Source organism: Papio anubis, chromosome 10 (assembly GCF_008728515.1).
Source record: "Papio anubis isolate 15944 chromosome 10, Panubis1.0, whole genome shotgun sequence".
NCBI classification, from domain to species: domain Eukaryota; kingdom Metazoa; phylum Chordata; class Mammalia; order Primates; family Cercopithecidae; genus Papio; species Papio anubis.
In genome coordinates this window covers 116,708,177-116,735,051 of record NC_044985.1, presented here as the reverse complement: position 1 = coordinate 116,735,051, position 26,875 = coordinate 116,708,177, and the positions used below count along the sequence as shown (strand labels likewise).

Below are 26,875 nucleotides of genomic sequence, written 5' to 3'. Positions count from 1 at the left end.
GCTACTCAGGATGCCGAGGCAGGAGAATCACTGGAGCCCAGGAGATGGAGCCTGCAGTGAGCTATGATTGTACCACTGCCCTCCAGCCTGGGTGACAGAGTGAGGCCCAATCTCAAAATAAATACATTTTAAAACAATAAAATGTAGAACAGAGTGTTTTTGCTCTGTCTAGCCCTTGCCCTCGGGCTAGCCTCCTGCCTCTGTGGCACCGTGGACAAGACCTTGGGGTCTGACCTCTTTCCTCCCAGCCTGCAGCAGGCAGGATTACCCCTCACCGTCCCACCCAGCCATGGCAACCCCCCACCCTGACATGGCTGCCTGTGCGGAGAGGAAGTCCCTGTGTCCCAAGGCCAGGACATCGGAAATGGGGTTATCCCTTTGGAGGTGCTCCATTTGCACTGATTCAGCCACACCCCCAAATCTACCTGAGAGACTAGAAAGCATTCATTGCAAGTACAGTTGGTCAGTGAAGTCTGCAGCTGTGAAAGCAAAAAGGGAATATTTCCCTTTTTAAATCATAAGATGGATAAAACGCTGATTTTTCCTTCAAAATGAGAATTTACAGCTACCCCCACTGCACAAATGAATATTCCTGAGTTTGAATATTGAAGCATTTAGGGCTACGGAAATTACCCTGCTGGGATAATGAGACACAGTTGGGACATTCCCATCAACTTGGTGGTGGACACATCAGGTTCTAGGTTCTTGTTTGCCAAGTGTGTGTGGGGAAAGCATATATTGGATTTTGAGTCCATTCGGGCATTTCTTTATGTGTTGGGAAAAAACATAAGCATGCTGGTCTTTCCCAAGAAATGAAGACAACGACAGTGTATCCGGTGGCCTGGAGCCTGCCGCTGAGACAGGTGCAGGGCTGGCTTGCACTGTGTATTCCTGGACACAGCAGCCACCCTTGATAAGAACATGAAGCCTTGACTTAGGGATTTGGAATGATTGTCATCTGAGATCTTTTCCTTTTCTTTTTTACAACTCTTTGATTTCAGGGCTCCTGTATCAGGAATACCGAGATAAATCGACTCTCCAAGAAATTGAAACCAGGAGGCAACAGGACGCAGAAATAGAAGACAATACCAATGGGTCCCCGGCCAGTGAGGACACCCCGGAGGAGGAAGAGGAAGAGGAGGAGGAGGAGCCAGCCAGCCCACCAGAGAGGAAGGCTCTGCCCCAGATCTGCCTGCTCAGTAACCCTCACTCAAGGTTCAACCTCTGGCAGGATCTCCCCGAGATCCGGAGCAGTGGGGTGCTTGAGATCCTACAGCCTGAGGAGATTAAGCTGCAAGAGGTAACAAGCGCCGAGGGGTGGGGGCTCCCCCACAGCACACAGGAGTGACCCTCACTGCTGGGGGTGAGGCTTCCTCTAAGGGGTGAGGTGCCCTAGCTGGTTCACCAGAGGAATTGCCGACAGGGTTGTCCATCTAGAACATGTAGAAAAATAAACATGGTTTTACAGGCAGCAAGAGACACCCATTTACCTTCTAGGATAGCTCACCCCCAGTATTGAGCATCTGAAGCATTGCTGTCTGATCGCAGTTTTTCCACCCTTCGTTATCATCGTTGCATATTTCCGTCACACGTGAATGCCACGGCACTAGGCAATGCTGAGCTCACTGTGACCGTGCCATAGCTGCAGTGATCTGTGGTTGACGGAGGTCTGCCATATCTCTTTGCGTTCACAATCTTATCGCACCACTTTCTTTTGGGGCTGTCTGAACTTTGGATGAATGGGGTCTCTGAAGGAGGTCCTTCAGCTTGCCCACCTGCTCCTGAAATGCTGCAGAAATCTGGGATTCATGTCTCTGGCCCCTTTGTTTGATAGTTCAGGTGGACTTCAGTGACTGTCAATTAGGCTGAGGCGAAATCGTTGAGTTGCCTGATGGTTTGTTGCTAGCAGGGAGAAATAATCAATTAAAAACAGTAACAAATGAATAAGAAATTTAAGTGTTTGTTTTAGCGGAACAAAGATCATTTGAGTATTAAGGGAAAATTTGTGGTACTGAGAAACAAGCATATGGTCAGGAGTAAACAGGAAGAATGGTGGAGAGAAATTGTGAATACGCAAGTTCGAGTTAATTGTGAAATTTAGAAAGTGGGCACAGAAGGGAAAAACAAAAGAAGAGATTTGGTTTTTATAAGCACTTGGTCCACCCAGTTCCATCATCTGTGTCCTCTTCCGCTCCGTCTCACCCCCACCACACTCACCTGCATTTCTGAGCACTCTCACGTGCTTGTCCAAGCTCATCCTTGTGCTTGTTTCTTGTGGCAGCTGTGGCTCCAGAAGTCCTGCCTTTCCCTACCCCCCCATTACTCCTGTGCTAGATTCTACAGAAACATTTGCTCTTGTTTATTTAAAACATGAAACAGTAGCCTATATACACTATTAATGACCAAAACTGTGAATTGTTCCTGACCAGCATCATATACCTGAGACTTGGGTTTTACGATGAATGGAGTTGCTACTAGGGAAGGCTTGATAAAAGTGGATTTTTGAAGGGCCACCTAGGCTTCACCTGGGTGTCATGCCCAGTAGAGTATGGAAAATGTTTAGACTTTGGCATCCTTCCTAACTTGTGAGCAGTGATTTGTAAATGGCTACATCGATTTATTTTTAATAAAACTTCTAATGTAAAACTTAGAAATAAGACTGGGTGCGGTGACTCACACCTGTAATCCCAGCACTTTGGGAGGCTGAGGCTGGTGGATCACGAGGTCATGAGTTCGAGACCAGCCTGGCCAAGATGGTGAAACCCTGTCCCCACTAAAAATACAAAAGTTAGCCGGGCACGGTGGCAGGCGCCTGTAACGCCAGCACTGTGGGAGGCCGAGGCTGGTGGATCACAAGGTCAGGAGTTCGAAACCAACCTGGCCAAGATGGTGAAACCCCGTCTCTACTAAAAATACAAAAGTTAGCCAGGCATGGTGGCAGGCGCCTGTAATCCCAGCTACTCGGGAGGCTGAGGCAGGAGAATCGCTTGAACTCAGAGGCAGAGGTTGCAGTGAGCCGAGATCGTGCCTCTGCACTCTAGCCTGGGCGACAGAGCAAGACCCCATCTCAAAAAAAAAACAAACTTAGAAATAAATCCTAGTAGAACTTAAACACATGTTAGAAACCTTTTACAACATAAGCAAAGCTGAAAGCAGAGAAAAGGCCCTTGTCATAAACGGACAGCAAAAAGTGAAGAAGCATGAAAAACAAACAGCACCAAATTAGTGGCAAATTTAACAGCAAACAAATCCGTTACAACAATACATGTGAACGGCTGAAACTCCTCTATTAAAGGACGGAAGTTCTTCAACTGAAGCTCAGTGTGGTGGCTGACACCTGTAATCCCAGCACTTTCGGAGGCCGGGGTGGGAGATCACCTGAGGTCAGGAGTTCAAGACCACTCTGGCCAACATGGCAAAACCACAGCTCTACAAAAATATAAAAATTAGCCGGGTGGGCCAGGCACGGTGCCTCATGCCTGTAATCCCAGCACTTTGGGAGGCCGAGGTGGGTGAATCACTTGAGGTCAGGAGTTCAAGACCAGCCTGGCAAATGTCGTGAAACACCATGTTTACTAAAAATACAAAAATTAGCCTAGTATGGTGTGCCCACCTATAGTCCCAGCTACTCTACTCAGGAGGCTGAGGCAGGAGAATCCCTTGAACTCAGGAGGCAGAGGTTGCAGTGAGCCAATATCATGCACCTGCACTCCAACCTGGGCCATAGAGTGAGGCTCTGTCTCAAAAAAAAAAAAAAAAATTAGCTGGGCATAGTGTCGGGTGCCTGTAATCCCAGCTACTCGGGAGGCTGAGGCAGGAGAATCGTTTGAACCCAGGAGGTGGAGAGGTTGCAGTGCACCGAGATGGTGTCACTGCCCTCTGGCCTGGGTGACAGAGCAAGACTCTGTCTCGAAAAAAATAAAAATAAAAAAAGAAATTATCCAATTGATTAGAAATCTAAACCCATTATATTATCAGACAGAGTAGAGTTCAGGGCAAGAAAAATTACCCAAGTGAGCAGAGTCATCTTGTTTTGTCATCTTATTCATCTACTAAAAATACAAAAAATTAGCCAGGTATGGTGGCGGGTCCCTGTAGTTCCAGCTACGTGGGAGGCTGAGGCAGGAGAATCGCTTGAACCCGGGAGGCGGAGGTTGCAGTGAGCCAAGATCACACCATTGCACTCCAGCCCGGGCAACAATGCAAGAGTCCGTCTCAGAAGAAAAAAAAAAAAAGAGTTTTGCAATGAAATACATGACTCCTCTGTGTATTTTCGTTGTTTAAAAAAATATAAACTGCAAACGTGTCCAGCCCATTTCTTGGATCATGGGTTTTCACTGGAGGACCAGCTTTATCTATTTTCTCTCTCCTGATTAGACACAGCCAGAATGCACCATTTAAGTTTGGAGTTTAGACACCTATGCAGGCTAAGGGCAAAATCCTCATAGATTTTTACAGTGTTTTACACTTCTTCTAGTTTCAGCACATTCTGTAGCAGCTTGGTTTTGGTGATGGTTTTTTAGCAACTTGCCTTTCTTGGACTCGTCAGAGCTTTCAGCTCAGTTTTCATTAAAACAACTCCCTTTCCACTGAGAATTCACTGGTTTTTATCATTAAATGATACAACTGCATCGCAGGTGCCACTGGCTTGAGTAAGTTTGAGGAATGCAAGTGACAGTGGGTGCATCCTCGCCAGATGGGGAGAGAGGCAGGCAGGTAGCCTCTGCCCTGAGTGCCTGGGGGGTAGCAGAGTACGGGGTATTCAGCCAGTGAGTTGAGTGGAGGTTGCTCAGGAGAGTTTGTGTGTGTGAACATCTCTGTGCGCGTCTGAGACCAGCTGTAGCCTGGAAGTGGAACTGCTGGTCCCGAATGAAGTGCATTTTAAATGGTGATGGACTCTGCCCAATTGCCATTCAAAAAGGCAGTACAAGTGTCACGTTGCTACCAGCAGTGCAAGAGAGGCTATTTGTACTCACCGTCCCTAGCCCTGCTGTCAAACTTCTAACCTGTTGGGTGAAACATTGTATCTTGTCTTACCCTGCCCTCCTTGATGGCTTGTAAATTTGAGCATCTTTTCACATGTTTACTGGCTGTATCCATTTCTTTATCTATCAGTGCCTGTTCTTATCTTTTCCCCCTTTTCTATTGGGTTCTTTACATTTATCTTCTTGATTTGTAGTAGCTTTTTATACATTCTGGATTTTCTTTTTCTTTTTTTAAGATTTTCAAATGTTTTCTCCTGCATGATAATATAAGGGACGCAATTTATGCAGAGTCACTGGTGCCCAACTGCCTAGGTTTCTCAGCTCAGCTGCTTCTTAGCTGTGTGACCTTATGCAAATTACTTAACTTCTCTATGCCTTATCTGTAAGATGGGAATCCTAGTACCTACTTCTCAGGCTTGTGCAGATTGAATAAATAACACAGATAAGGAGCTGAAGACAGTGTGCAGCAAAAAGCTGACATTATCAAGAGCTTATGTGCCCTCTTACTTGGTCCACGACATCTTCTTTTTGGATAAAAATCTCTTTTCCATTTTGATAGCAAATCTGTCAGTACTTTTATTCATTTAAACCTAATCTTCGGATATTGTGTCTTATGATTAGAAAGGCTGTTCCCAAGAGGTACACTTTACAGTGAAAAGGTAATCGCTGGGAAGTGTTATGAACTGGACAAAAAAATAGAGCAGAAGGCCGGGCCCAGCGGCTCACGCCTGTAATCCCTGCACTTTGGGAGGCCAAGGCAGGTAGATCACCTGAGGTCAGGAGTTCAAGACCAGCCTGGTCAATGTGGTGAAACCCTGTCTCTACTAAAAGTACAAAAATTAGCCAGGCGTGGTGGTGCGCGCCTGTAGTCCCAGCTACTTGGGAGGCTGAGGCAAGAGAATCGCTTGAACCTGGGAAGCAGAGGTTGCAGTGAGCCAAGATCACACTACTGCACTCCAGCCTGGGCGACAGAACGAGACTCCCCCCCCCCCCCCCAAAAAAAGCAGAATCTGTCAGAAACAAGAGGAGACGTTGCCATGCACATTCCACTATCTTATAGGAGTGGGACAGAGCAGGGAGATGGGGAATCAGAAAGAAATAATTAGGTTGGTTGAAAAGATTTGTACTGAACTTTGTACTCTCTGGAGCTGCCCTGCCCGCTCTGGCGGCCACTAGCCACATGTGGCTGCTGAGCACAACATGTGGTGAGTCCAGTTGACTTGCAGTGTGTGTGTAAAATGCACACCAAATTCCAAAGAATAGAAAGAATCAAAAGAGATAAATACAAAATTAAATGAACTTCTGAGATGCCAGCTTGAGACATCAGGGGAAAACACACAACAAACCGAAGGAGAACAGAGAGGACAGAGATCCAAGAAGATACTGTGCAAAAGTCTTGATAAGATAAAAAACAGATGAATGATTTTCTAGGAAAATATAAGCTACTAACAATGGAATCAAAAGTAAAACTTTTAAATGTGCAAAAATATACCAGTAACCCCAAGAAATCACCTACAGGAAAGATGTTGCACCCAGAGGACTCATATTCAAATCCCAGGACAGTCTGGTGTTACTTAGGCTGGCCTGCAGCAGAGCTGTCCGGTGGAATTCCCTGCCATGATGGAAATGTTCGTTTTTTTTTTTTTGAGACAGTCTTGCTCTGTAGCCCAGGCTGGAGAGCAATGGCATGATCTCGGCTTGCTGCAGCTTCTGCCTCCCAGGCTCAAGTGATTCTTCTGCCTCAGCCTCCTGAGTAGCTGGGATTACAGGTGTGCACCACCACCCCCGTCTAATTTTTGTATTTTTAGTAGAGAAGAGGTTTCACCATGTTGCTCAGGCTGGTCTTAAACTCCTCACCTTGTGATCCTCCCACCTCGGCCTCCCAAAGTGCTGAGATTACAGGCTTGAGCCACTGCGCCTGGCCTTTTTTTTTTTTTTTTTTTTGAGACAGAATTTCACTCTTGTTGCCCAGGCTGGAGTGCAATGGCTCGATCTCTGCTGACCACAACCTCCGCCTCCCAGGCTCAAGCGATTCTCCTGCCTCAACCTCCTGAGTAGCTGGGATTACAGGCATGTGCCACCATGCCCAGCTAATTTTGTATTTTTAGTAGAGATGGGGTTTCTCCATGTTGCTCAGGCTGGTCTTGAACTCCCAACCTCAGATGATGCCCTGGCCTTGGCCTCCCAAAGTGCTGGGATTACAGGCATGAGCCACTGCACCTGGGTAAAAATGCTCTTTTGTATTTTTTTTTTTATTATTGTTTTTTGAGACAGTCTCACTCTGTCACCCAGGCTGGAGTGCAGTGGCACAATCTTGGCTTGCTGTAACCTCAGCCTCCTGGGTTCAAGCGATTCTCATGCCTCAGCCTCCAGAGTGGCTGAGACTACAGGTGCACACCACTATGCTAGGATAATTTTTCTATTTTTGGTAGAGATAGGGTTTTGCCTTGTTGACCAGGCTGATCTCAAACTCCTGAGCCCAAGTGATCTGCCTGCCTCAGCCTCCCAAAGTGCTGAGACAGGTGTGAGGCACCATGCCCAGCAATGATGGAACGTTCTACATCATGTCTCCAATAGTCACTAGCTCTACGTGGCTACTGAGCATTTGAAACTGGTCAGTGCAACTAAGGAACAGAATGTTTAACTCCACCCAGTTTAAACAAATATTAGTTGCTACTGTATTGATCAGCATTAAGTCTGAGCAGAGATCATCAAACTTTCTGTTAAAGGGCCAGATAATAAATACGTCAGGCTTTGTGGACCATACTGTCTGTCAAAACTACTCAGCTCTGTCGTTGTGGTGTGATGGCAGCTATAGACACTATGTAAAGGAATGAGTGTGGCTGTGTTCCAGTAAAACTTTATTTACAAATACAAGTGGCCAGCCCATGGGCTGTAGTTTGCCGACCCCTGGTCTAAAGCATGGAAATGAGAGAAATACACAAATTATTTGAACATAGTATAATATTGATAACCAAATCTGAAAATTAAAGTACAAACACATACAAAATTATTTTATTTTATTTTAGTTTTATTTTTTGAGATAGAGTCTTACTCTGTTGCCCAGACTGGAGTGCAGTGGCAGGATCTCGGCTCACTGCAACCTCTGCCTCCCGGGTTCAAGTGATTCTCCTGCCTCAGCCCCCCAAGTAACTGGGATTACAGGCGCGTGCCACCATGCCTGGCTAATTTTTTGTGTTTTTAGTAGAGGCAGGATTTCACCTTGTTAGCCAAGATGATCTCAATCTCCTGACCTCGTCGTGATCCGCCTGCCTCAGGCCTCCCAAAGTGCTGGGATTGCAGGCGTGAGTCACCACACCCGGTTACAAAATTATTGTAATCCACAATAATAATAGAAGAGTATATATATATAGTCAATATACAGTCAAGAACACTGTTCTCTCAGTAATCAACAGAACTGGGAGACATAAAATCAGTAAGGTTATAAAAGAATGGGCCACCATCAACCAAACGGAACTGATAAACATTCCTAGAACGCTCTACCCAACAGTAGCAGAATACACATTATTTTCAAGTGCAAAGAGAACTGTCACCAAGGTAAAGCACAACTCTCCCTAACACATTTAAAAGAACTGAAGCCATAGAAAGTATGTTCTCTGACCCTAATGGAATTACACTAGAAATCAGTAACAAAGATAACAGAAAATCTCCAAACACTTGGAAATTAACACACTTCTCAATAATCCCTGGGTCAAGGAGGAAGTTGCAAGGAGAGTTATAAATATTTTGAAATGACTGAAAATGAATCCGCAGCATACCAAAGTTGGTGGGAGGCAGCAAAAGCAATGTTTTGAAGCAGATTTATAGCATTATACTTATTTAGGAAAGCAGACAGCTTTCAAAACAATAGCCTAAGCTTTCACATTAAGAAACTGGGCCGGGGAAAGGGCAAAACCAAAGCAAGTGGAAGGAAAGAAATAATACATATGAGAGCAAGAATCAACAACGTGGAAAATTTTTTTAAATATAGAGAAAATCAGTGAAACCAAAATTGAATTCTTTGAAAAGATTAATAAAATTAATAAATCTCTATCAAGATTGACCAAAAAGAAGAAGATATAAATGACCAATATCAGAAACGAAAAAGGAGACATGATGAATCCTCGAGACATTTAAAGGGTAATAAGGAAATATTATAAACAATTCTACATACATAAATTTGGCAACTTAAATGAAAGAGACCAATGTCCCAAAGTGAAAGCTACCAAAACTCACCCCAAGTGAAATAAATAACCTGAATAGTCTTGTAACTGTTAAAGAAATTGACTTCTTATGTAAAATCTTTCAAAATATGCAATCTCTAGGCCCGTAAGTTTACACTGGTGAATTCTACCAACCATTTAAAGTAGAAAATAGTATCAGTTTTCCCCATTCTTTTCCAAAATATGGAAGAAGGAATGCTTCCCAACTTTTTAGAAGACCAGCATCACCTGATAGAAAAATCAGAGAAGGACAGTATAATAGTAAACTACAAACCAATATTCCTCATGAATGTTTATTTTTAAATTCTCAGTAAAAAAATAATAGCAATTCAAATCCAGCAATGTATAAAAAGAGCAATATGGCATGACTGAGTGGAGTTTATCCTGGGAATGCAAGGTTAGTTAAATATTTGAAAAATCAATTAATGTAACCCACCATATTAACAGTCTAAAGAAAAAAAAAAAACAAACTACATGGTTACTCCAATAATTGATGCTGTAAAAGCATTTGACAAAATTCAGTATTCAGCCATCATTAAAATTTTCAGCAAAGGAGGAAAACAAGGGAAATTCCTGGACCTGATAAGGAACATCTACCAAAAACCTAGGGCAAACCTCATACTTAATGGTGAAGGACTGAATGCTTTTCCCGTAAGATTAGGAACAAGGGAAGGCTGTCTGTCCCTTCACCACTCCCATTCCTATTCAACATCATTGTGAAAATCCTAGCCAGTGCAGTAAGGCAAGAAAAAGAAATAAAAGGCATATAGATTAGAAAGGAATAAGTAAAACTGCTCCAGTCACAGATGACATGTTTACTTGAAAAATCCCAAAGAATCTACCACAAAAACCTCTTAGAACTAATAGTGATTTTTAGCAAGGTTGCCAGATACGAGGCCAACATACAAATATCAGTCATATCTCTGTATTCTAGCAGTGAACAATTAGAAACTGAAATTAAAATTCTCATACCATTTACAATAGCTGCTCCCAAAATGAAATATTTAGGCATAAATCTAACGAAACATGTAGAGGATCTCTGTGCTGAAAACCGCAAATCAGTGAGGAGAGAAATCAAATAAAATGTAAATAAATCAAGAGACAAACTGTTCATGGATTGAAAGATTCAACATAGTAAAGATGTTAATTCTCTTCCCATATTGATCTATACATTCAGTGCAACTCAATCAAAATCTCAGTATTTTCTCTGGTCATAGACAAAATTATCCTAAAATTTATCAGAAAAGGCAAGATAACTAGAATAGCCCTGAACAGTTTTGAAAAATAATAAAGCTGAAGGGGTCATACTATCTGATTTTAAGACAACTAACAAGTTTACAGTAGTCAAGGCACTGGGGTATTCATGAAATTACAGACGCATAGATCACTGGAATAGAATAGAAAGTTCAGAAATAAACCCACACAAATATGGCTGATTGATTTTTGGCAAAAGGACAAAAGCAAATTAATGGAAAAAAGACAGTCTTTTCAACAAATATTGAACGTTGATGCTGGAACCATTGGATACATATATGCAAAAACATTAACCTCAACTTAAACCTCATGCCTTATACAAAAATTAACTCAAAATGGATCATGAATCTAAATGTAAAATGCAAAACTTTAAAACTTTTAGAGGAAAACATAGGAGAAACCTTTATAACCTGAGGTTAAACAAAAAAAATTGATCAATTGGTCTTGATCAAAGTTAAAAACTTTTGCTCTGCAAAAGACACTTAAGAGAATGAAAAGAGAAGCTACAGATGGGGAGGAAATATTTGTAAATTACTTAACTGATAAAGAACTTGCATCCAGAATACACAAAAGAACTCGAAACTCAACAGTAAAAAAAGAGCAATCCAGTTTAAAAATGGGCAAAAGACTTAAATAGATACTTCACCAAAGGAGATATACAGAAGGCAAGTAAGTGCTACACACTTGCTTACAAAAAGCTTTAAAATCAGGTCAGTCCCAAGTGCTGGTGTGCACACACAGCATACATTGCTGGAACTCTCCTACATGGCTGGTGAGGTCACAAAATGTTGCAGCCACGATGAGAGTTGGTGGTTTCTTATCAAGTTAAACATGCGTTTATCATACTACCACACAGCCCCGCCCCGCCCTGTAGCAGCATCTCATCAGTGGCCCTCTTGACTTTGGGGTTGGATAATTCTTTGTTGCAGGGGCTGTCTTGTGTGTCACGGGATGTCTAGCACAGGGGTCCCCAACCCCCACCCCCATTACCCCTCCACCCTCACCCCTCACCGTACAGCAGGAGGTGAGTGGCAGGTGAGCAACCAAAGCTTCATCTGTATTTACGGCTATATTTCTCATAGGAGTGCGAACCCTACTGTGAACTGCACATGCGAGGGATCTAGGTCGTGCGCTCCTTATGAGACTCTAATTGCACCTTATGAAAATCTAATACCTGATGATCTGAGGTGGAACAGTTTCATCCAGCTCCCTCTGACTCCTGGTCTGTGGAAGAATTGTCTTTCACAAAACCAGTCCCTGATGTTCAAAAAATTGGGGACCATTGGTCTAGCAGCATCCTTGGCCACTACTCACTAGATGCAACCCTCCCCCCAATCGTGACAAGCAAAATTGTCTCTAAACTTAGCTGAATGTCCCCTGGAGACCAAAATTGCTCCTGGTTGGGAATCACTGCCCTAGAGAAATAATAACTTACGTTCACAGAAAAACGTGTACATGAATGCATGCTTATAATCACCGAAGACTGGAAACGAGCCAAAGGTCCTTCAACAGATAGAGAGAAAATAAACCAGTATATCCATATGGTGGTGTGTACCATGCAATAAAAAGGATGAAACTACTGATATGTGACAACATCGACGTTTCTCAAAGGCATCTTGTTGAGCGAAAGAAACAAGAAAGGTTCCACACGGTGTGGTTCCATTTCTATGACATTCTGAAAGAGACCACACTAGTGGCAGAAAACAGATCTCGTTGGCAAAGAGTGGGTGCCAGGAGTGAAGGATGCGGGAAGTGTGGCAAGATGGGATGGTTGCCCAGGGGTTAGGTGTTGGGGGAACTTGGGGAGATGGGATGGTTGCCCAAGGGTTAGGTGTGGGGGAAGCATGGGGAGACGGGATGGCTGAGTGGGTTGTGGGGAGTGTTAGAACTGTTGAGCATCCTGATTATATTGTGGGTTACACAAACCTGCAGATATGTTAGAATTCATAGAACTGTACACCCCCCAAAAGTCCACTTTTTACTGCATGATAATTTTATCATGCAGTAAAACATCAAAAAGATTGAATATGTTCCATTTTATTGTATATGACCTAACAAAATAAGTATTACCCCCTCCAAAAAAAATTAAAATGCAGATCTATCTCGCCGTGAGTTAAGGTAAAAAAAAAATACATAAAACATAAGCAAATCAAATCTGGAGATAGATTAAATGAATAATATACATTAAGCAAGGATGAATTAATGCAAAGATAGGTTAATATTTAGATATTTGGGGCCAAAATTTCATACTAATAGGTCAGAGGAGAAAAATGCATGAATCTTCAAAGAGGATGGAAAAGAAAGGAGTACACTATTACCATCTAGATAAAACTCAGAGGGATACTTTTTTGAGATTTATAAAGAAAATTTCAAATTTATAGCTAAAATCATACATAATAAGAAACTGTTGGTGGCAATAAAGGCAAGACGCAGTGCCTACTAACACGATTCAGTGTTGCCCTGGAAGCTCTGTCCAAGGTAATAAGATGAGGAAAGGAGTAGGAGAGAAAGCCAGAAAGAAGGAATGTCTTTATCTACCATTATCTACCAGTTATGGTTTCCCGCTTAAAAAACCCGAGGGAATCAAATAAAAGTACCGGACCTGGGAAGGCAGTTCCAGGAGGTGCTGGTTGTAAGATAAACATGCAAAAATTAGTTGCTTTCATATACATCAGCAAGACCCAGATTTCAGTCAATTAGAAAGCTCTGTCAATAAGAAAAACATGAGTACCCCAAATAAAACTGGGCAAAGCAATTCACATTTTAAAAGTACAAATGGGTCAGATGAGAATATGTCCTGGCAGTGAAAAAAAAAAAAAAAAAAACAAGAACAAAAGCAAAAAAAGTACAAATGGTGCAGAGTATGGTGGCTCATGCTTATAATCCCAGCACTTTAGGAGGCTGAGGTAGGAGGAGTGGTTTTAGCCCAGGAGTTCGAGACCAGCCTGGGCAACATCACAAGACCCTATCTCCACAAAAATAAATAAATAAATAAAATTTTAATACAAATGGCCAATGAGTACATGAAAAAAGAAAGAAAAATCAAACTCACTAACAGTCATAGAGACTTAAATATATATATTTAAAACCTACTGTTGAGGGACTCTAAATGAGCACTTTCAAACACAGCCAATAGAAGAGTATATTTGTATCAAAACCCCAGTGATAGTATATTTGCTTACTTTCTAGTGCTTCTATTTCTAGAAATTTATCTTGCAAAATAATCAGACGTGTATAAATATTTATTAGCATGTTCATCACAGCAAAGTTACGGGAATAATAAGGAGAAGAAACCTATATGCCCAATGGCAGGGGGATTGTTTAGTAAGATGATATACAGTTGTTTAAAGATGCAAACATTGTATTTATTTATTTATTTATTTATTTTTTGTGACTGAGTCTCACTCTGTTGTCCAGACTGGAGTGCAGTGGTGCGATCTCGGCTCACTGAAGCCTCCGCCTCCCAGGTTCGAGCGATTCTCCTGCCTCAGCCTTGTGAGTAGCTGGGATTATAAGCACTCACCACAACACCTGGCTAATTTTTTGTATTTTTGGTAGAGATGGAATTTCACCATGTTGGCCAGGCTGGTGTCGAACTCTTGACCTCAGGTGATCTCCTGCCTCGGCCCCCGAAAGTGCTGAGATTACAGGCGTGAGCCACTGTGCCCGGCCCAAAGAGGCAAACATTTAAAAACGTGTTTTTAAAAAATGAATAACGTGAATGTTCAAGATATATAAAGTTTTTTAAAAAGCAAAATAGAACATTTCATCTATAGTGAGAAGGCGTAGAAAATAAAGATTTTTTAACTTTCTTTTATGCATATTTGCAAGTTCCAGTTAATCAGATGTAGATTTTTAAAAATAAATGAGGATGACCGAACTGATGCGCAATCCAGTCACATTTCGTAGTGAATAATGTGAGCACGTGGGCTTCAGCGTGTCACTCTGATTTTTTATCGTCTGACTTTTTATGTTAAAGACCTTTCATGTGCTTCTCTTTTGTTAATATCTGATAATGGACACAAAACTGGGATCTTCAGATTGCGTGTTCCAAATCAGTGACTTCTGTATCAGATCTTTTTTTTTAGTCTATTTATTAAAGCAAGACAGGCAACTTGGACTGTCAGCACAATCTATTGTCAGGAACTCTCCTCTTTTTCTTTAGCTACAAAAGCAGCAGGTCGCGCTGAATTACTGTTCACACAAGGAAAACACCCTACAATGATGGCCTTTTGGTAGGCTTAATCAGTCACGGGGGAGCCAGGATTTCAGAACAAAATACTATAGTATGTTTCCCTCCTTTTAAAGTAAAAGTTATCTAGTTGAAATGGGAAAGAGTTCCCGTGTAGGACTTTTTCAATTTATTAATAGTTTGTTGTTGTTGTTGTTGTTTGTTTGTTTATTTAGAGACAAGGTCTCACTCTGTGGCCCAGGTGGGAGTGCAGTGGTGTGATCACAGCTCACTGAAGCCTTGAACTCCTGGGTTCAAGTGATCCTCCTGCCTCAGCCTTTCAAGTAACTGGGACTACAGGTGTGCACCACCACCACCCCAGGCTAACTTTTAAAATTATTTTGAAGAGATGGGGTCTTGCTGTGTTGCCTGGGCTATTCTTGAACTCCTGGGCTCAAGCAATCCTCCTGCCTCAGCCTCCCAAAGCGCTGGGATTATAGGTGTGAGCCACCATGCTAGGCCTCAGTTTTTGTTTTTTAATTTGGTCCCACCCTTTTGGGGATGGTGTTTTAGTTACTGTTTGAGAACCCAACAGTTGGAGGAAATAATTAGGCATAGATTCAAATGAAAAGGTTGGGAAGGGGCTGGGCGCGGTGGCTCACACCTGTAATCCCAGCACTTTGGGAGACCGAAGGCAGTGGATCACCTGAGGTCAGGAGTTGGAGACCAGCCTGGCCAACATGGTGAAACCCCATCTCTACTAAAAATACAAAAATTAGCCTGGTATGGTGGTGCATGCCTGTAGTCCCAGCTACTCCAGAGGCTGAGGCAGGAGAATCACTTGAACCCAGGAGGCAGAGGTTGCAGTGAGCTGAGATTGCTCCACTGTACTCCAGCCTGGGTGACAGAGCCAGATTCCATCTCAAAAAAAGAAAAAGAAAGGTTCGGAAGGAGACAAGTGTAGAAAGGGTAGGGTGTCCCAAGATGGGAGGGCAGGGGGCTTTCCTGGAAAGTGGTGGGAAGTGAGGGACACAGAATTGTCCTGATGGACAATAAGAGGCAAAGAGAAGAGAGTAGGACTATAGCGGGTGGGGACCATCATCCCAGCTGACAGAATGTCAGTTGCACTCAACCCTTCCAACACTGGGAACCTGGTGTCAAGAAATGAAGGAGAAACTGGAGGTGCCCGGAGCAGCCACTCCTTTGGTGATGCTGGGTCACGTCCCCAGCCTCTGCAAGAACCTGCCTCTGCAAAGGAGCTAGAGAAAGATGGACTTGCCACGGTCCCTGGTCTTGGTGGGCTGGGCGTGGAGCTGGAAAAGTGAGCGGGGGTGATGTGAGGCTCTCCGGGGAGCAGGGACACACGCTCGAATGTGCACAGCCTGCCCAGGCTGGGGGTGCGGCTCGGCCCCTGCATGCCCAGACAGGACTCATGGCTAACCACACATGCAGCCTAACCACAGGGCAGCGAATTGTCTTTTGTTTCGGTAGATGCTGGGTCTTGCTCTGTTGCCCGGACTGTAGTTTTTGCAGCTGTAAGTTGCGATGCAGCTCAGTCTGCATCTGTGCAGCCTCTGACATACAGAGTTGTATTTTGGTTGTTTTCTAGCCTGTTTTCACAACTTAGAACTTAAACGTATTTACTTTCCCCACTCCCAAAAGAAAATTGTGCCTTTTAGACAGAAATTACTTAGGATTTTAATATGATGTTCGTCTATCCAAAAAATTAAATTGTGATTATTATTTAATTTACCAACTGTTACTGAATTATATGTTTTTCTGTTTAGATTAAACCCTCAGCAATTCAGCAGATGAGTCCTACAGTGGCAGATGGCTGGGAGTTTTTCTTGATGCTTTGAGGTGGATGTGGCCATTACCTAAAATATCAGCTAGGCATTAGAAAGCAAATACCAAGCCGGGCGCGGTGGCTCAAGCCTGTAATCCCAGCACTTTGGGAGGCCGAGGCGGGTGGATCAGGTCAGGAGATCGAGACCATCCTGGCTAACACAGTGAAACCCCATCTCTACTAAAAAATACAGAAAGCAAATACCAATACCTATTTTAACAAAGTAGCAAAGTAGGCAAGTAGCATTTTTTTTTTTTAAATTCATCTTTTGGTTAACAAATGTATGCGCCTGATAGGAAGTTCAAACGGTACAAAAGGACTCTCAGTGAAAGTCTCCCAGTCCTGTCCCTGGGCCACCCAGTTCCCTCGTTGGACACATATTCAGGGGTGTGTGTGTGTGTGTGTGTGTGTGCCCGCCCTCATGCCACACAAATATAAACTACTATCAAAATATTCATCATAACTTTCCATCTCCATCCAAATAGAGCACCCTCATTTTGGCAGTTTTCTGGGCTCCATTGTTTAGATGTTCCATAATGTATTTAACCCATCCCCGTTGATGGAAATACCGGGTACCGAGGGTGTTCGTTGCAGCATTATTTTTACTAATGGAAGATTGAACCTCTACACAGTGGAATGCTAAGGGAATTGCTAAGTGGGATTGTTGGGTGAAAGGTAAATGTTCTTTAAATTTTGAGAGGGTATCACCTAATTGCCTTTACACACTAGCCACATGTGAGTGTGCCTATCCCCTGCCAGTAACGTGGTGCATGACCCAGCTGTTTCATCTTTACCCAATGTGCTAGATTAAAAATTGTATCTCATTATGGTTTTTGTTTTGTTTTGTATTAAGACAGAGTCTCACTCTGTCACTTAGGCTGAAGTGCAGTGGCGCGATCTCAGCTCACTGCAACCTCCACTTCCCGGGTTCAAGCGCTTCTTCCACTACAGCCTCCCGAGTAGCTGGGATTACAGACACCCGCCACCATGACTGGCTAATTTTTTCTATTTTCAGTAGAGGCAGGGTTTCACCATATTGGCCAAGATGGTCTCAAACGCCTGGTCTCAGGTGATCCACCTACCTGGGCCTCCTGAAGTATTGGGATTACAGGCGTGAGCCACCACGCCAGGCTTCGTTGTGGTTTCAACATAACATTTCTCTTGCCATGAGGCAGGCTGGACATGTTCTCAAGCATGTGTCTTTTTAAATGTATACATACTTATTTTAGTATGTAAACATTTTTGCAAATGATTTTATTAACAGGTCATCTTGAGAAAGCTTAGTAATTGGCATTTGTGATGCGTGTGAACGCTGAGGCTTGGGTTTGGGCCCCCAGTGCCAGCATCCCATGGTTACATTGAATATGTGACTCCCCTCATCCCTTAGCAACCCGAGGGGGTAGCTGTCGCTCCTCCATCAGACAGCTGAGCCCCTACTCCCCACGCTGCTCACGGGACCTGCTCAGTCCGGCCTTGAATTCACTAAAGACTGCACTGCAGGCGGCTGGGCTCGGGCTCTGGAGTTCGACTTCATCATCACTGTTTGCAGAAGAAGGATAGCCTTTGAGGGGTTTCTTCTTAACTGGAAGCCTTTTAAAGTCACTTCTGTGCATCCAGATGCCTGCAGCGTATAAATGACTGCACCAGCAGCAGGCACCGAGGCAACTTGGTGACCTTGCTGCTGAGTCATCCTGGGGAACAGAGGATATGAATCACCGCAGGGGCAGGGCGGCTGCAGTGAGAGGACCCTGAGGGGCCGGAGCAGACAGTGGAGAGCTTGGGAGCGCCTGGCCACCCCTGGCTCTGGCTCTGGCTCTGTCCCCAGCTGCTAGAGGAGAGAGAGGAGTGGGCTGTGGTGGTCCCCACACCACAACTTAGTAATTGGCATTTGTGATGTATGTGAGTGCTGAGGCTTGGGTTTGGGCCCCCAGCGCCTGCCTCCCATGGCTACGTTGAATATGCGACTCCCCTTGTGCCTTAGCAACCCTCAGCACACCCCAGCCACTGCCCTGCCGAGGACAGACTCAGGCCAGGTCTTCAGCAGGCCCAGGTGGCCCTGATAGCTCCCACCAGCATACTGGAGACAGGGAGCCTGGATGGTAGGGCCTGTGCTGAGGTGCCACGGTGACATCCCCACGGCCTCTAAGGGAGCCCAGGAGGGACATCTTAGACCCTCAGCATTCTGCCTGGCCTTCTCTTCGTCCCTTCCCTCCCTCCAGGCAAAAGCCAGTGAACTAAGTTGGGTTCCAGGCCAGCGCCCTGATGCCCAGGACTGGGGGTGACCCGTGTGGGGAGGGTCTGGCACACGGGTGGATGGGAAGGGACCTCCCAGAACCCTTGCAGGGAAGGGGCTACGTTTTGTTTCCTGCTCGTGAGGAAGGTGGGGGGCAGCCAGTGCGCCCGCCCTTCAGTCCACGGTCTGCTGGCCTTTGGCTCCGACCCCGGCAGATGTCACCCTGGTGGGGCAGCCGCATCACCACATCACAGCGCATCGAAGTTCGCAGCATCAGAGACAGCAGTGACTTGTTAACACAGGGGTCGGGAGAAGCCACAAACAACCCAAATCAGGCTGGAATGCACGGCTCAGGGGTCCACGGTGAACCCTGGATCATAAGGAGACCGTGTAGGTAAAGAGCCAGGAGGAGAAATCGTGCGGCCTCGAGCTTTGCTGATGGTGGGGAACGAAGGGTTGATCTGAGTGCGGAGGTAGGAGTGGGACTCCGAGGACAGACGCTGTGGGCCTGGCCGGCCAGGCAGCATGGCCCGTGCTTGACCATGACCTGCAGGACAAGCTGAACTGCTTTCAATAACAGGGAGTTGGGGCCTGCGGGCTGCGTGAAAGCCCATCGCTCTGTGGGTGTTAGGCCTGGCCTTCCGCCTTTCTCCAGCAGAAGTAGGTAGGCTTCCTCCAGACTTTTTTTGGTGTCCAGGTTCCTCTTTTGTGACCTCCTGCTGATGGGTTGGGGGTCTCCTTTGTTTTTCAAATGTGTCACTTGAACAGGCTGGTGTAGGCGGCCCTAACTCCGGGACCTGGCTGGTCCTGAGGCCACAGGACGTCACCACCCCAGAGCAGCCCAGTGACCCGTGCTGCCTGAGAGGGGGCCTGCCCACCTGGCCTCAGGCCCTGGTCCTGCCCCCACAGGCAGCGTGGCTCCCGGTGCCTCTTTGGGCCGCTCTCCATCCCATGGGCGCCATGCTGGCCCAGGGTCCCCAGTCTTGGAATTCTCTGGACTCCCTGTCACTGGAGGGCCGGGGAGATGCTCCCTGAATGAGGCTAACCCCCTGTTATCTGCGACTCTCCACAGTGAGGGGCAAAGCCGTGTCAGTCAGAGAAAATCAAGATTTCCTGAGAAAAAACAACCCAGCTCTCCCTGAACGTGGCAGGTGAGCGCCACGGGGTACAGACCCGGCTTCTCCCCATGGGCTGGCTGGCCACTAGCTCAGGCCGTGCAATTCCAGCCATCTGTGATCCATCCTCACACGGCGGTCAGAGGGGATGGACTTAAAATTGGGAGCCAGAGCCTGCAGGTCCCTGCTCAGTCCTCACAGTGGTGGTGCTGTTGCACCTGCACATGCCTAGCGCCCCTGCCTCCCACCCGCTCCCGCCTCCCGCACGGCCGTCCATCTCCCGCCCCTCGTGGCGCCCGCCCCTTCTCTGCACAGGCCTTGGTGTCCCTGGGAATGGGTTTTCCTGCCCGTCTTTGGGAGTCAGCCCCAATGCCAGAGCAGCGTCCCATCCCACCCTTGGTGAAGGCGGTTCCCAGATGCTGGATCAATCATAACCCCAGAACATCTGTCGGGGCTCTGAGACGGCCAGGCCCCAGGCTGAGCGTTTCTCATTGTGCACCCCACTTCCTGGCAACAGCCTGATGAGGCCAGGACTGTTCTTCCCATTTGGCAAATATGGAAACTGAGGCTTAGCGGGATTGAGGAATCCCATCCACAGCAGACACTCTGGCTCAGTCCCAAGGTCCATCCATAGCAGAGACTCTGGCTCAGTCCCAAGGTCAAGGCTGTGGCCATTTGCTGTTCAGCTGCCCATGGTGGACTCCAGGCGTGCCTCAGTCCTGGCGAATTGCAGGGCCACCTGGGCTGAGCCCCCTGAAGAAAGTCCAGGCTTGATCGGAGTTTAATCTTCACGAGGAATCCAAGCCAGGAATGGGCTTAGGAAAGCCAGGAAGTGTGACAAGAATACTGGCAGATAGCAACGGAGCTGAGAGCGCCGTTCGGAGACCAAACGGAGATTCAGACAGTCGGGTCCAGGCTACCTGGGCATTCCCTGAGAAGGAGCTTCTGTAGCAGTGATACATATGTTCACACGCACCCTGATACACACACATTCACACACACAGTCACATACTGTCATTCACACACATTCTCACACCATACACATTCACCCACTGTCATCCGCTCACACTCTTTCACATGCAGCCACACATTAACACTCACACATTCACACCCACCTTCATACACACTCATTTACACCGTCACACATAATGCATTCACACACATTTACACCCACCCTCATACACACATTCACTCACATACTCATTCCCACATGTTCACACACTCATACACCACTTCACACTCCCCATTTAAGACTCCAGTCACACCCACCACATTCACTTCACCCTCACACAAGACCTATCTATTCACACCCACCCTAAAAGCCACCTATTCACACACTGTCACATTCACCACATTCACACCCCTCATACTTGCATGTCTATTCACCTATACATCTATACACTCATACACACTACTACGTGCCCCCCCCACACACACATCTACTCTTACACACTTTGCCAGCCACAATCTTGACCCACATTCATTTTACATTATTAAAGAGTACACACCCCTCACACACATGCTCTCACACACCCATATACACATTCACTCACAATCACTTATACACATGCTCTCACACACCCATATACACATTCACTCACAATCACTTATACACATGCTCTCACACACCCATATACACATTCACTCACATTCACTTACATGCTCTCACACACTCATATACACATTCACCCACAATCACTTATACACATGCTCTCACACACCCATATACACACTCACATTCACTTACATGCTCTCACTCATATACACATTCACCCACAATCACACACACTCACACAGCCACACCCATATACACATTCACTCACAGTCACTTACATGCTCTCACACACCCATATTCACATTCACTTACAATCACTTGTGCACATGCTCTCACACACCCATATACACATTCACTCACAATCACTTATACACATGCTCTCACATACTCATATACACATTCACTCACAATCACACACGCTCTCACAGCCACACCCATATACTCATTCACCCACAATCTCCCACATACGCACCCTCATTCCTTCACACTCACACCCTGACTCGCATATGTGTATGCACACATATGCTCATTCCCACTCGCCCTCACAGGCTCACACTGCCTTCCACTACCCTGGGACGAAAGTGCCATGGGAGGGCAGTCTTGCCGTGTTCATGGCTGAGTGCCCAGTGCCTAGACCAGTGCCTGGTGCTCAGCAGATGCTCTGAGCATTTGTGGAGTGAAGGAATGAACGAGTGAATGAATGAAGAGTGGCAGAGCCTGGATCCCTTGTCAGCGCTCTGATGCCATGCAGAGGCTTAAATGAGAGCAACAGTAATACTGACAAGGGAAAGATAGCCATATCGACATGACAAATAATTTGACATACAAAATGAAGACAAACAGCCTGGAAGCTAAAATTCACAGGTGACATTGCCTGTAAGTGGATGTGGAGGGGTGAGAGGTCCAGGAAATGAGATTCAGCCATACCGATTAGCGGGGATTCAGGCCAAGGCCCACAGCTGAAAGGCCCTACCTGCCATTGCCCCCGGCCCTGAAGATCAGGACAGAGATACTGTCGGCCAGAAGATCCGGGTGATCCAGAGCCAGGCTGTCACCCCAGGTGTCTCTAGCACGCGTCCTTCGGGGCCATATGGTTTAATGGCATGCTTTTCTACGATGTGGCACTGTGGGCATGGGGGTTTCCCCTTGGTATCGTTAGTATCAGTTTTGTGAGTTATGTTTGCTTAGAACTTGGGAGCTGTAACTGCTTGACATTTTCTTAGGAGACTTAAATTTAGCAGCAGGAAAATGAATTCATAACAGCATCTGTAGCAGAGAAGCTTCCGGGAAACTGGCTGCCCGTCATAGCCTCACTTTTGTGTTGGCGGACACTGGCCGACCCGGGGTCTGCTGCCAGTCAGCGCTGGGCTGCAGTCTGCTGCTCTGAGGCCCGCTGTGTGTGCTTGCTGTGGCTGCTTTTTAGGTAGATGAGGCAGACGTGACGTGGGGATGGCCGCGGAGAGGCCACAGGCTCATTTGAGCGTCTCATCTCTGACCATTGCTGACTCAAGTCAGGTGCAGACCCTGGGGGCCGGGTGGGCCCTGGCTGCTAATGGTGGTTCGGGGTCTGCAGTTGGCCGCTGGTCCTGGAATAACATCACTGTGAACGCTCTGTGGGGTGTTCCCAGCTTCCAGATTTGTCGCTTATTTTAGAGTGCTCTGTCAGGTGGGTGGGTGGGCAGAGCTTTGCAGGGAAGCAGCAGTGAGAGCTCCTGCAGGCGGGCATCAAATGCCCAGCAAACCCCTGCGCTGCCTGGGAGGTGGCAGCATCTCCGCTCCTCCAGCATCCAGCCATGTGACTTTGGGGACGCAACTTCCTCTTCTCTGTGTCTGTTTCCTTTTGGTAAAACGGGAGCTTCTGTCTGTCCTTCCTGGGGGACCTGGGAGGATTAAGTGAAACGGCCTGCAAAACCCCACCACTCCAGAGCCCATGCGTTCGGGGAACAAATGCCTCTAATCCTGGAGCTCCTGCGTTCATGCCAAAGCCCTGAGCCCCTGGTCAGCCTCCTGAGCTTTGAGGGGAAACCGGGCTGCCTCAAAGGAGTGAGAGGCAGGACAGACTTGGGAGCAGCCAGACCCCATCCTGCCCCCACCAAGCCCTCCCCAAACTCCCTGCCCCTGCCCCACCGCCATTCCCCTCACCGGCCCCCACCCTCATGATCCCACCTTCATCCCCCTCTACCTCTACCTCACCCTTCTACTCCCCACCCTTATCCCTATCCTCACCTCCACTCCTACCCTCCCACCCTGTCCTCCCTACCCTCTATCTCACTCCTAACCCCTCAGCCCCTAATTCCCCCACTCCCTACCCTGCTTTCCGATTTTTGATCTGATTTCGATGCGCGATTTTGGATTTTATTTCCGGATTGGATTTTTATTTTTATTTTTGATTTTGATTTCTGGTTTCATTCTTTTGATGGATTTTGTGATGATTTTATTTTGACTGGATTTTATTTCTGATTTTATTTATGAGATTTGATTTTTACTTCGCGATCTGACTTTGTTTTATCTGATTTTGATTTTTACTTTCGGATTCTTGACTTTATTTTTATTTATTTTATTTTTATTTGCGGATTTCGATTTTTTGACTTCGATTTTTATCTCCTTTGATTTTCCGCGATTTTTACGATTTTGATTTTTAAGATTTTTGATTTCTGATTTTGATTTTTATTTGATTTTTGATGCGCGACTTGACTTTTAGATTTTTATTTGATTCTTTTAGATTTTTATCTCTCGACTTTCGATAAAGATTTTTGATTTTATTTTGATTTTTTGATTTTGATTTTGATTTTGATTTTATCTTTGACAAATGATGATTTTTGATTTTGATTTTTTTCTTTATTTTTATTTGATTTTTGATTTTTGATTTGATTTTTTACTTTTATTTTATTCTTATTTTATTTTGATTTTACTTTGACGATTTTTGATTTTTATTTTGATTTTGATTTTGATTTTTGATTTTGATTTTTTATTTATGATTTTTGACTTTGATTTTTATTTTTGTGATTTTGATTTTTATTTTATTTTATTTTGTTTTGATTTTGATCCTCGGATTTTATTTCTGATTTTACGCGATTTTGATTTCGAGTACTGCCTTGCTCCTGTCCCTCCTCTGTAGCTGCAACAAAATTACCAGGAGGTCCTCGGGCAGAGGATGAATTGATTCCCACGGCCTGGGTATCGCTCCTCCCGGGACAGCTCTGCGGAGGATCCTTCTGGCCAACTCCAGCTGCTGGTGGCTGCATCAGTCCCATCTCTGCCTGTGCCTTCTCTTTGTGTCTGTGTCACACTGTCAGATCTCCCTCGGTCTCTTTTATGAAGAACCAGCCTTAACCCAGGGTGATCTCATCTTGAACTCCTTGACTCAATTATGTCTGTACAGACCCTTTTCCCAAATAAGGTTCCACTCACGGGCACTGGGGTTAGGACGTGGATGTAGCTTCTGCGGGGGCCACAGTTCAACCCCCTGTGCTGTCCCTCCTGGGAAGCGACTGAGGGACCTGAACCTGCCCTAAGTCGAGGAGTATCAGAGGGTGATGGGGAAGAGGAAGGTGGGTCATTGTGTTGATTTGTAAACAAGGGAGGAAGGTGAGCTGGGATCTGCCACCTGCCCTTACAGAATGACCGGTGAGATGCAGAGCTGCTGTTAGTTCCTAGTCAGCTATTCAGAGGCTCAGTAATCAGGTAATAATAATGACATCAAATAAAGGTACCTCCAGAAAATTGATCAGGTTATGTATGGATTTCTTTCTCTCTTCCAAAATGAAAATTGCCTTATTGGTTCCATTATAAAATCAGACCATGATACATGTTCATTGTTAAATTATCAGGTGATTCAAAAGGTAAAAAGAGTAAACATCCCCCCAGATTCCACCCCTGTGATGCTCGTGCTTGACACTGGCCCGTTTCCTCCTGATGTTTTTCTGGGTGTGGAAGAACAGGATTCCTCCCACCTGTGGGTGTGCACCCACTCATGGGCTGAACCGCCACACCCAGCTCCACACCCACTTCCACACCCACTGCCACACCCAGCGCACAGGCGGAACCACTACACCCAGCGCATGGGCCGAGCCACCCTTGGCAGCTATTGTGTGGCTGACGTCTCTTTTTTTTTCAGACAGAGTATCACTCTGTCACCCAGGCTGGAGTGCAGTGGCGTAATCTGGGCTCACTGCAGCCTCTGCCTCCCAGGTTCAAGTGATTCTCACGCCTCAGCCTCCCAAGCAGCTGGGATTACAGGCACGTGCCACCACACCCAGCTAAGTTTTGTATTTTTAGTAGAGACAGGGTTTTACCACGTTGGCCTGGGTGGTCTTGCACTCCTGACCTCAAGTGATCTGCTCACCTCGGCCTCCTAAAGTGCTGGGATTACAAGAGTGAGTCGCCACGCCCAGTCTGACCTCTCTTGTTTTTGTCTTGTTTCATATTTTGGATCTTAGGCTGTGTGCAGGTGTCAGTGTGGCAAGTGTTCTCTCACAGGGAGTAGCCCCTGTGCCCTGTCACCTTAGGGGCAGTGTGCTCCCCAGGAAGAGCGGCCTGACTGCCATCTCCGGAAGAGCGGCCTGACTGCCATCCCCGGCCGCAGGTGTTACCAGCTGCTCCCGCCGCAGCCATCCCAGGCCCCAGCAGGAGGCGATTTTTCCCTTTCAGCGCCCTGCTGAGCGTCTCTCTGCTCCTCTCTGTCTCAGCACGAGGCTAGTGCCTTCGTGGAAGGCCAACTTCGGGCGGTAACCGTGGGGTCTCCCTGCCACAGGCCATGTTTGAGCTGGTCACTTCCGAGGCGTCCTACTACAAGAGCCTGAACCTGCTCGTGTCCCACTTCATGGAGAACGAGCGGATGAGGAAGATCCTGCACCCGTCCGAGGCGCACATCCTCTTCTCCAACGTCCTGGACGTGCTGGCCGTCAGTGAGCGGTGAGGACAGGGGAGATAGTCACCTCCCTCAGGGCCCTTCTTCATCCCGGGGCACATGCTTGAGACACTGGTGACAAGTGCTTGATACTGGCTTCTCTATGTCCAGATGTTTGGAATGTTCCATAATAAAATATAAATAAATGAACACATAAATCCAAACCTCACCACCTCTCCTGGCAGGGTGGCCAGTCACGTCCCCTTGCGTCCCTTCTCATGAGCACCTGTGCCCCACACAAAGCTCTGCGCTGAGCATCCTGCTGGCCCCAGGGTGAAGTGACACTGAGTCCAGCTCTCTCAAGCATCATACCCATGGTTGGACAGGTTTAAACCAGGCAGGTCCATGGGAGTCTTGTGACAGGGACAGAAGGTGTCCGTGTAAGCTGCTCCTTACCCTAGCAGAAAGTCCCAATGGCGCATGCAGGGCCCCCAGGCCCTGTGCAGGTGCAGCCCTGGATTCCCACGTCCTCACCTCCCGAGTGCGTTTGCCATGGCTGGTGGAAGTGGTCTGGGAGCTGTGCTTCCAGCAGGGACTGTGTGAAGCCTGGGCTGAGCTGCAGCGGAGGAAAAGTAGACAGACAT

The 26,875-nt window shown here is 46.2% G+C and overlaps 1 protein-coding gene across 1 annotated transcript in view; it reads left to right on the top strand.

Moving 5' to 3' along the window:
• The window catches only part of NGEF (neuronal guanine nucleotide exchange factor), a 49,969-nt gene that overhangs the window by 6,572 nt on the left and 16,522 nt on the right, over nucleotides 1-26,875 (top strand). The window contains exons 3-4 of the mRNA XM_031651716.1: nucleotides 1,002-1,300; nucleotides 26,136-26,296. Coding sequence (XP_031507576.1) covers nucleotides 1,002-1,300; nucleotides 26,136-26,296 — 460 coding nt within the window. The remainder of the gene's footprint in view (nucleotides 1-1,001; nucleotides 1,301-26,135; nucleotides 26,297-26,875) is intronic.